This window comes from Alosa sapidissima, chromosome 15, assembly GCF_018492685.1.
Source record: "Alosa sapidissima isolate fAloSap1 chromosome 15, fAloSap1.pri, whole genome shotgun sequence".
In the NCBI taxonomy this organism is placed as follows: Eukaryota; Metazoa; Chordata; class Actinopteri; order Clupeiformes; family Clupeidae; genus Alosa; species Alosa sapidissima.
This window is the reverse complement of record NC_055971.1, coordinates 7,661,682-7,673,132: the sequence shown is the minus strand read 5'-3', so window position 1 is coordinate 7,673,132 and position 11,451 is coordinate 7,661,682. Positions and strand designations below refer to the sequence as shown.

General features: G+C 41.6%; 1 protein-coding gene across 1 annotated transcript; it reads right to left on the bottom strand.

Annotated features, from left to right (window-relative positions):
• Positions 1-1,595: 1,595 nt before the first annotated feature.
• Positions 1,596-9,877, bottom strand: LOC121684630 (P2Y purinoceptor 3). The gene is made up of 3 exons (XM_042064690.1): positions 9,598-9,877; positions 3,867-4,053; positions 1,596-3,060 (listed from the first exon to the last, which is right to left on the bottom strand). Exon 3 carries the CDS (start codon positions 3,032-3,034, stop codon positions 1,973-1,975), a length of 1,062 nt encoding a protein of 353 aa, XP_041920624.1. The 5' UTR covers positions 3,035-3,060; positions 3,867-4,053; positions 9,598-9,877; the 3' UTR covers positions 1,596-1,972.
• Between the last annotated feature and the right edge of the window lie 1,574 nt (positions 9,878-11,451).

Below are 11,451 nucleotides of genomic sequence, written 5' to 3'. Positions count from 1 at the left end.
ATTCTTACACTTTCGGGCGCTGATTGACATCTGGAAATTGCAAGCTAGTCAAATAACAGAAGTTCTTTAGGGCTAGATATACTTTCCTCTTAATTTGTGTGTTAAAGCTCAACGTTTTCTCTGCGTACAAACAAGCCATCCATTGTGGGTTTTCTTTGACAGCAAAGTTTTAAGTAGCTCTTTGTTCTTGAGTTATTGCGATGTTCCTTAAGGAATGAAGTAAACAGTGCGCACTCTTGTGGATACATGCTACTGGTGGCTTGTCCTACTTTTTAGTCAAAGCTCTGGCGTTGCGTGGATCCTTAATTTTAAAGCTAGAGTGTGAGTGAGAACAAATACACACAGACATAGACATTTTATTTTTCTTTAAAAAACACATTGATTTATTTAATGCATTCCACAGACGTAGCCTATTAAGTGAACGGCCAGAAAGGATGGCGACCAGTTAACACGTTAATTCCGTATTATGTGTGCATTGACATAAAAAAGTGGTGCATAGCCTACACGGTATGGCTGTTATCAGTATTTCTAAAAGCGATAGACATCAACACTATCTGCCATACGAGAGTTCGCCTGAATAGGCTACAGTGAGTGTAGGCTACAGTAAAAGCCACACAACGTCATGTCTAAGAAAATATTTCACAATAAAAGACTACAGGCATTATGGTGGTAACTAGCACTGGTTTCGCACACAGTTGTCACATTCTGCAACACGTTTAGAAGAATAGCATGAAATGTCCCACAGACATGACTTAAAAAGCCAGTAAATGACGCACACAAAATACACACAGTTACGCACAAAAAATGGCATACCAATGCTAGCAATCAACAATTAGCTCATTCGCTGCTGCCATTGAAGTTTCTACATCACATACTCGACATATTAAATAAATATTTGTAAACAAATGACATTTTTATTGCTCTCAAGCCATGCCATCAGTTATAGCCTATAGTCATAAGCTGTCATTCCATCATTAAGATTTATGACCTGCATCTCAGTTAAATTTAACACTGATGAGTTATGGTTAGCATATGGTTATGTCGTTACATTTTGTAATCCAAGGTAGTTCTTTTTTACAACTAGATTGTGATCTACTCATTCGATTACTAAACAATGCAGTTTAAACAGAAATAAGTGCATTACTAGGGACATTCAAGTACAGACCAAGTTGCTGTGCAACAGGCACCATCTAGTGGTAAAACATTAAAAAACACACGACAAAAAAAACTGATGAGAACAAAAAACAGTATTAGTCCTAATAGGGATAGGATTATTAACAACATTAAGAAACTTCAGTTCATGAAAGAGAGGTGTCTACAGTAATGCAAATGATGCACAACTGAATAAAACCACATATCACAGGTTCACCTGCATGCAAAATTAGTACAGATATATTACAAATACATTTCAGGTCATCTAGGTCATTGGTTCCCAAAGACTGGGTCGCGACCCACAGGTGGGTAGGAGATTTTATTTGGGTCGCCAGCATAGCCTAGTGACAATTTATGTTGTGTAATACCCCTATCTTATTCCTTATATAGCTTAGGAAAGCTAACAGCTTTCTATTAGGATCTAGTTTGTTAACTACCACAGTCACACGAGTTGGGTCGCGATACTCTGTCATTTTTAAAAAGTGGGTCCCCAGAAAAAAAGTTTGGGAAACACTGATCTAGGTTATTCCAGGTAAGTTCTCATAATAATCACAATGTGCAAACAAGCATTCATCATCAGGTGCCATTACTGGTATGACAGCATGCTATCAAGCAATGCTGAAGCCAAAGCAGTTAGAAGTTAGTCTTAAGTGCATATAGCTCAACAAATGAACAGTTTCTAGTTCTGCCCTGTTCTGTTTATCCAGTGGGATCAATAATCAGTAATCAGCTGCCCATTGTCACAATGCTGTGTCCATGGAGATGAGCCCACAGACTTCACTTCACCCTTCTCCCCCGGCTGGCACACTCTCCCCCCTCCTCACACGAACGTGCTCTTGTCACGGATCGTGGTGAACCTGAGCATGAGCGAGCGCGTGCTGCGGCGGAACTGCGGCTGCGTGAAGTAGAAGAGGATGGGGTCCAGCACGCTGTTCATGCTGGCGAAGGGCCGCGTGCACTTGTAGATGACCGAGAAGAGGTTCCTGACCTGGCAGGGCGCCTGGGGCAGAATGCGCACCAGCAGGTACATGGTCTTGGTGATGTGGAAGGGCAAGAAGCTGACCACGAACACCAGCACCACGATGACGATCATGCGCGCCGCCTTGCTCCGCTGCTCGCGGCTGGCCTCGCCGGCACTGCCGGCCCGCCGTAGGCACAGCACCCGCGCCATGAGGCAGTAGCACACCACAACGGCCAGGAAGGGCAGCAGGAAGCCCAGGCAGGTGAGGGCGATGCCATAGGGGAAGTACTGGCGCGAGCGCTCGGGCACGCTCAGGTCGTAGCAGACGGTGCGGTTGCGCTGCGTGCCCGTGGAGGCGAACTGGAACGTGGGCACGCAGAGGAGCGCCACGGCCAGCCACACGCCGGCGCACACCGTCCACGCCAGCCGCCGGCCGCCCTGCTTGTGCCAGGTGGCCAGCGGGTGGCAGATGCCCAGGTAGCGCTGCAGGCTGATGCAGGTGAGGAAGAAGATGGAGCCGTGCAGGTTGCTGTAGAACTGGAAGCGCACCAGGCGGCAGGTCAGGTCGCCGAAGGGCCAGTAGTCGTGGCTGGCGTAATTGAAGATAAGCAGCGGCAGCGAGCAGACGTACAGGAAGTCGGCCACCGCCAGGTTGAGCATGTAGATCTGGCTGCGGGTCAGCGCCTTGCGCGTCCTCCAGATGCGCAGGATGACCACGAAGTTGAGCGGGAGGCCCAGCACGAACACCAGGCTGTAGACGGCAGGGAGGAGGTAGCGCTTAAAGTCTTCATTGTAGGTGCAGGAGGGCAGTTTAGTAGACGAAGAGGAGGAGGAGGAGGAGGAGGAGAAGGGAAAAGAAGGAAAGGTTGTATTTTGGTAGAAGACCTCGTAAGTGAGGGTTTCAGCATCTCCAGCGGCCATCTGTAGAGCAGCTATGCACTCACATTCTGTAACAGAGGCACACGCAAAGAATGGACATAAAGACTGTGTGACAGTGACAGTGGGCTTTATGTCAATACATGTTCAATGAAAAGTTTTATACATTTTTGGCTGATTGCATCAGAAATGAAACTTCTCAGTTCTCATAAGATGGGAAGTGAGACTGATTGTGTCATCCTTATGCCAGCCTGCAGTCACTTTTCTGTTGATATTCGCACGAGAAAAATTTCATTATGCCGTATTTCTGTATTTTGCCTTTTCTAAAAGCCCAAGGAAATGTGTCAAAAAGTGTCTGATGCAATCAATTCAATTTCTGATGCAGTCACTGTGCTCAGAGAAAAGCAGTACATTTTCTCAGTGAGAAAACAAAGAGTATATTTTCTTATCTGACCATTAATGTACTTCTGCCATATGTACATTATGAATATACTGTATATTCCTGGACAGCATGTTGACATTATCTAATCTCTAATCCCTTTGAACCATCTGCATGTTATGCCATTTGAATAACCATTTTCATTAGTAAACATACTGATATTCATAGAACAAACATTTCTAGAATATGAAGTCTTAACCTCTGTTGACAGATTTATGACAGATGTGTAAGTGCAGTTGGTAAAGAAACAGAGGCCGTTTGTCATAAAAGTAATTCATTCTCTGCAGTGCCACTGGCTGCCTATACTGTAACTCTTATTGGTGATCAGAACCCTGAGCTCTTGAATTCAGCCTGATTTCAACTTGGCCAATTCAGACCCACAGGAGTCCAGCCAATGTGTAGATAAGGGACCCTGAGGAGGGTGTTATGGGGCCATACCCGCTTGGAAATGCCGGGAGCATGTCAGGAAGTTTCAGGACTGTTGATTGCTTCCTAAGGAGACGGCCAGAGCTCCAAGCAGGAAGCCTGTCTCTTGGCAGATGACCAGAAGAAACCCTCTTAGAGGGATTGGAAAGGCAGCTATGGATTCACGGATGTCGGGCTCCACCAGAGACTGCTGACAATCCTGGGGAAGATAGCAGAGCCAACTTATCTGACAAGTTTAACACGCAAGACATGCACACCATGCACACCCTTCCAGAGTCAATAAAACAATCTGTCAAAGAACATATTTACTTTGAGTGAAGATGTGTGTAGTGTTCAACACTGTAACGAACAGAACAGGAACAAGGCCGGGCTTGTTGAGCAGACCTTTATTGGATGTCAAATATTAGGATTATGATACATTTTAAATATCAAAGGTTAAGTTTTCTTCCAGATTTTCCAGTATGATATGGACAACCAGATGTTACTCATCACTGTTGTATGCATCACTTTAACTTAGGAAACATGCTTGACAGGTGCTAAGTAGACCCCTCACAGGTGAATCACAATTACTGTTATGTCCTATCTCACTGACATCTACCCTAAGATGTCGTCATTCAAAGAATATTTACAATGTTCTATTAATGACATGCTGACAAATAGGTCCAGGATGCTTCTTGACCCTGACATATAAATGAAGCCTCACACTGGAGTACACAAAGCCATGTTGTTAGAACTGTGTGAGGGCGGCTGTAATTTAATTCCTCAGAGATGTCCGCCTCCCCTTTTCCATCTGTGAAACTTCAGTTTGCTCAAACATTGCAACATTAGATCAATGAAATCCCTCATTCCTGACAGATCTGCAGGGGCAATGTGTCCAGGCAGGTCCATGCACAGAGAGGGAGGCTGATAGCAGTCATGCGCCGGTGGGGTTGTGAAATGCTGTCTGTGCCTTCAGCAGAATCTCACACTCTGACAGGGCTCATCCCATCAGCTTACACTAAAGTTACTAATTCATTCAGCTGCCACCAGTGTTAACACAACATAATGCTAAATTCAGTTTGAATCAGAAGCTTCACAGGCAGCCAAAATTAGACTACTGTGTATCAAGCAAACAAGCCATTAGGTAATGTGTACTGAGGGTGACTAATTATATGTTTCATAGTTTCAAAGTTCACACCTATTAACACAAATCGGTTCTTGCCAGACAATCTTTCTGAATACAGTTTACTTCTCATAAAAGCAAGGTGATGTCAGCTGATAAGTTTGTGTCTGCTGACTACATACCTGTAGCAGACAATACATGCTGATAACATATTTTCTTTATCACACAAGAACAGACATCTAGTGGGCAGAGTAAAGTTTTCAGTAGCAGAAATTAGAGCAATATTAAATCAAATATTTGTTAAATAAAATATTACTATTTACTTTTATCTCTGCCATAGAGCACTCATCACCATCATAATAATCATAATCATATTATACTACCGGTAATCTATAATGGAAATGAGAGGTTTTAGAGTAACCATGTTAAACTTATAAGTAACAGCTAAGGTTCTGTGAAAATACAATCCGGATTAAATAAAATATGGTTTTGACAACGGAGGTGACGATGTTGAGCACAAAGCCCAGAGTGCTGAGTGTGGCTTAATGATGGCACATGAGGCAGCGCAGCTTTCAACACTGAAGTGGAATCTGAAGACACCCAACTTTGGCTTGTAAGCCAGTTGACTATGGTACTTCAAAAGACAAGAAAACAAACATCAGCTACAGAAAAAATCTAGCCCAAATTGGGGATCTTTTTTAATGGGCCCTGGCCTGTTACGAGTATGAATAGGTGGGCCTTAAATCAGAAAAGGTTGAGAACCCCTGGCTTACACATCACCACCACACGACTAAATTGGTGAACAGGGAAGAAAGAGAGATTTCATGGTGAACCTAAAATCCACTATAACCTTTACAGGTGAACTAAATCTGACCTTCTCTTAACTTTTGAATGAGCATGTCCAATGTTTGAGTACTTTCTGTACTGAAACATTAAATTTAACCCGAAAGCACATATCCCTAACTTTTTGTGAGTAGTGTATCTATCTATAGAGTAAGTTAAGTAGGCTGTATGCATTTTAATACCACTGAACCCTTTACACAGCTTTGTGTAATGGCTCCTATTTCACATTTACATATACTCATATAATGATTATTTATGACTATATATATAGTCCTTTGCTGATATCATTTGAGGGCACAGCATGTCCTTGAGTTGGAGTACTAAAAGTATGCATACACACGAGAAGGACTTCTTTACGATGCACACAGTCCATCTGTTTCTTACACTTGCACGACCTGACATTTATCTTGCGTCTCTGGAAGCAGATACTGACAGATTAGTTAATAGGGCCTAATGTTGTGTCCATAGAGAAGAGCACAATGAGCGCTGCCCAGCTGGAGGAGGCAGAACAGATCTCTATTATGTGACTACAAAAACAGCAATCACTATAGCCGGGCCGCCAGGCTTATCGCCGCCCAGGCCTATAAAGTGAAGTGCTAGCCAGGTTTCAAGCACCATATCGGCCGGACTCTTTTTGTTTGTGTGGCCATAATTAACCACACATTGTCCTCTTGCCCAGGATGTGTGTGTGTGTGTGTGTGTATGTGTGTGCGTGTATGTGTGTGCCTGTGTGTGTGCGTGTATGTGTGTGTGTGTGTGCCTGTGTGTGTGAGCGAGCGAGAGAGAGCAAGGCAGAGAGATAGAGAGACAGACAGACAGACAGACAGAAACAGAGATATAGAGAATAATAGTAGTAGAGAGTGCAGTGTGTGTCCGTTTGTGTGTGTGTGTGTGTGTGTGTGTGTGTGTGTGTGTGTGTGTCCGTGTGTTTGTGTGTGTGTGTGTGTGTGTGTGTGTGTGTGTGTGTGTGTGTGTGTGTTAGAAATTAGGTGTATGATATTACGCATCATAAACTGACCTGTGTGAGAATATGCTCTGCAGATCCTGAGAGGTCAAAAAGAGGTACAGAGAAAGCTCTCCTCGCATGTGCTACTGCCTGCCAAGAGTGTGCCACATGAAACCAGGACCTTAATATAGAAACCTGCTGCCCTGTCATCCGGTCCTGGCGCTCCATGATAAGTGAGGCACAGGACACCACACAGGAGAGACAGAGAGGCCACATCCCGCTGTGCAGATCACAGCCTTTCTGCCCCATATGACTCATCTCTGGGACTGGACAGTAGACAGGCTATGATGTATACTCCCCTAACTGTACATACCCACTGTTTAAATGCCATGGCCACAATGAGACCAATTACAAATATGGCCACAACAATCTAACGGGTTACTCTGATTGTGCATGACAACAAATTTTTGACATATTAAAGCTGGATTTGGAGAGAAATACTGACTATGTTTAGAACCCAATGGTCATGCTATGATCATAATATAGGCTAATACATCCATCCAATTTGATTTCAATACATTGGCTGATCTCAATACAGCTAACTTGCATATGGAACAGCACATAAAATAACAAATAACAAAAATATGGATTAGAATTTAAATTCGTTTAGGAGCTTGCTAATGGGTAATTAATAGTAGAAAATAAGTACATGTTTTACATTGTATCTCTATGTATATGATGAACAAATCTCCTTGAATTCTTGAAGTATAATAAATTAGTCATAACAAGAATCCTCTGCAACAATCTTTTAAAAACATTCTCTCTTACTTAATACAGCATAAGTGCATCCATTCTGTTATTCGGTCAAGAAAATAGAAAGCATTTGGCTGTATATTGATTTTTACACTTTCTTTAAAGCTGGAACCCTTCACATACACCTAACAGTGGTGAAAAAAATCAAAGAATTCACAGCCTATAAATGTCATATATTGGACTGTTACTAAATGTGCAGGTGCTGGAAGAGAATCTGTTACCTAATGGTACACTGACATGTTCAATGAAGATTGTTAATACTTTTCATTTATTGCTATTTTCCTTCATCGACGTTTTAAAACTGTTTACTGTCATTTTTTAACTATTGTATTGTTTTATTTTGTAAGTCACTTTGGACAAAAGTATCTGCTAAATTCCATAACCATAACCATAAAAAATTAACAATCAACTCAACAACACAATACACTACAGATAAAACAGCCACAATAACAAAATATCAACTCGATCAACCCCTTGTTGAATGTATTGTATATTCAAAGTACTTTGGATCATTTTTGAACCCTCAAAAAAGTCTGTATTTGTTTCTGTTCTTTACATGCCTCAGCAAGATCACTCATTCTCAAGACTTATCGTACTTCCTCTTGTGGCTGACTGAAAGAAACGAGGCTGGTGAAAAATCATTGTGATCATTTCCTTTTCATACATACAGGTCTTGGTGCAGTCAAATCTCTGGACCACCAGAGCAGCATCAGACTAGACAATAAAACCTGATATGAGGACATAAGAGGTGAGAGGTAATAAATTCACTTGATAATGTCTGCTTATCAATGAAAAGATGAAACTGAAATGTGTGTCTACACATGTGGCTAACAACACCCCATGATTCACTTAGGGACAAACTATTCAGTGTGCACATATGAATAATCTTCTAATATCATAGAGAAGAGATACACAATGTATCATGCCAATAAGACATGTGTACATATCTGACAATGTGTTTGTTTGACCATGTAGAGTGCAATTACCTAATGAACATTGTCATATGACCTATACTGTATTTTCTGTGGCTGTGCAAAGAACTGAATATCTCAACTTCGCAAATTCACTGTGGAGACCAGTGCCGGAAAAGCCCATTAGTCCATAGCAACCAGAGGGCATTCACAGAGGCATCACTAAGTCAGTGGAATCTTTAGAGAAAACACTGTTCATCAGAACTATCCCGAATTCCACAACCAGAGGTCCATTCTAATCAAACACAAACAAAGATTAAATGCCAGAAAATATTTCAGATGCATTCTCATCCACATGGATTGGACCAGGACAGACGTTTATCTGACACTTTCAAAAATGTGCTGTAAACAATAAGATCTCTTCTCTGACACTCCCTGCCTTGTAGTCAAAAGCAACAAATTAACAGTTGAGTTCACAGGTAGGCCTATTCGTCCATGCATGAACAGACAAAGCTAAACGTCAGCACTGACAACATGAGTTACAAACACTAAAGGTATGTGACCATGACTGTTGCTTTGAACATACTGCATGCACATGACCAACATTTGCAACAGCAACAGTAGATGACTCAAGTAGGCTATACAGTGTTTTATGTATGAGAAAAACAAATATGTTTTTACATATTTTTGATATGTAAAATATATACGATATCACCAAATATACAAATAAGATACACATTTCTTGTTTAAATAAATAGGACTGAACTGTCAATCACAGATATGGTGTGGGAGTGTCTGCATGGCGTTCAATAATCTCTATCAAACAAAACATTGGCATGGCAGTATATTGAGTAAAATCAAACTAGCCTATGGCAGCATTTCTTAGTTATAAACTGTTTGAGATAAGTTAATCCTTCCGAAATCCTTTCCAAGACCTTTTTTACTTTAAAGCATGCACATAATATTCATAAACAAAAACGTGTCAACTGAGCCATGTTACTTAACGTGTTGTGGACTTCTCTTTATAAAGAGAAGGTGCCAGTTAGGCTGATTGGATCTTACGTAATTTCACTACATTAAGATAGAGATTGAAATCAAGATCTCGAGCGATTTTGTTGCTTAGCCTACCTTTTGGGTATTTTGAGCTGAGGTGAGAGGGATCTTCGTTTGTGTTCAGCAGACTAGTGTCGCGAAACATGCCATAACAATGTCCCTCAACATGTGGGCTGCTCTACTGAACGTATTTACAAATTAGACATTTTATGTCACGCTTCCGCAATCGAGTAGGCTACTTTACAATCACGCTGCTTTCTCTACTGCTTTTCCTTTGCTCGCCGAAGTCCACGTCAAATTCTTTCTCGCAACACCCCGACCGCGCGGGTCATCGCAGGCTTGTTTTCGCAACACCTCAAGAGGTCTAGGTTTACACTGCACGCAGATGCAGACTGACTATAGGCACCCAGCTTGTCATACACTGCCGAGGCAAAGATTTATTGGGACTATCAAGTTTGTTAATAATTATTATATCCCCTTTCCCTTTCATCCAAATGTAATTCCCCTTGTTTTTGCCAAGACATGTTTAGGCGTAGGCTATAAAACGTTTGTCGCCGGTTTACCTTTGAATTAGCCCATTTAATTAACTTAAGTCCGATTAATTTTCTACCTACTTTAGCTGTTAATAACACTAAGGAACCATATAGAATGAGGTCACAAAATCAAGGCAAACTCTAAAATCTTACAGATGCAATACAAGTACTAGGATACTTAGCTGGCTCCACTTATAGAGCCTTGGTGGCTCATCTTACCCCACAGCATTTTGGAAGAAAATGCTTCTCACAACAAGCTAATATTTATGATTTTGTTTAGCCCTCACACCATAGCTTAAAAGGGCACCAATTGAGGTGTAATGCATTTGAATGTTGTTCAATTCACGTTTTCTTTAAATCTCCCTAACTCTGGACATGAATGGAATCCACTTGGAGAGCAAAACATTTTACACACACACACACGTATATATATATATTATTTATTTGTTTACCACATTTGCTGTACCTTTCCACATATTGTAAAGAATAATTCCCTCTTCCTGCTGTCACATGATTTGTTTATGATTTTCTAGAAAAAAGGGGCTCATCTTATCCCTATGCTCAATTTACCCCGTTCTCCCCTAAATAACCTGAGGAGGATTTCACTGTGAGTGTGTGAGGCTACCTTTAGTCTGGCTCAAAACTAATGCAGCTCTTACCAAAAATCAGCAGCAGTACGTAGGTTTCTCTGATTCTATTTGCAGTGACAGAATTAACCAAATAAACACTAGCATAGCTCATCACATATCTACAGTAGCTAGGAAAGGAAGTGGGGTGCCCATTCAGAGGCCTTTTGGCAGGAGAGTGTTCGTCATTGTAAATCACTATAGCGGTGACTTATGGGTGATCGTGCGTCATTTGTCTGGGTTGTGGCCAAGCTTCAACATGCACTCTCCTTTTCATCAATTGGTTTCAATATCATCACCCATAGCTATTCTAACACATGCTGGCTTGAGCATGGAAATATGAAGGGGAGGCCACATGCAGATTTCAAATGGTAAGTACATTTATGAAAGAATATAAAGAAGGTATAGAAAGTCAGTGTAGTGAAAGCTGATACAAAAATGTGGTGCAATTAAGTGTCTACAGGATGTCATGCAAGACGGAAATAAAAAAAAACAAAAGTTGGAGGAGGAAGGGGGACCTGTCAGCATGGGGAGAGCAGGCTTCTTATCCCCATGTCAATCATAGGATCTATCACCCACCCCAGGTCCATTCACCTGCTGTAAACAGAGGGACACACAAGAGACACACAAGCAAACAAGGTGGGCGAGGCCAACGGAGTCCTGGACAGGTCATCACACTATGAGATATAATTGGCATATAAGCCAACACATACAGTGTATACGAAAAGTATTCAGAGCGCTTCACTTTTTCCACATTTCGTTATGTTACA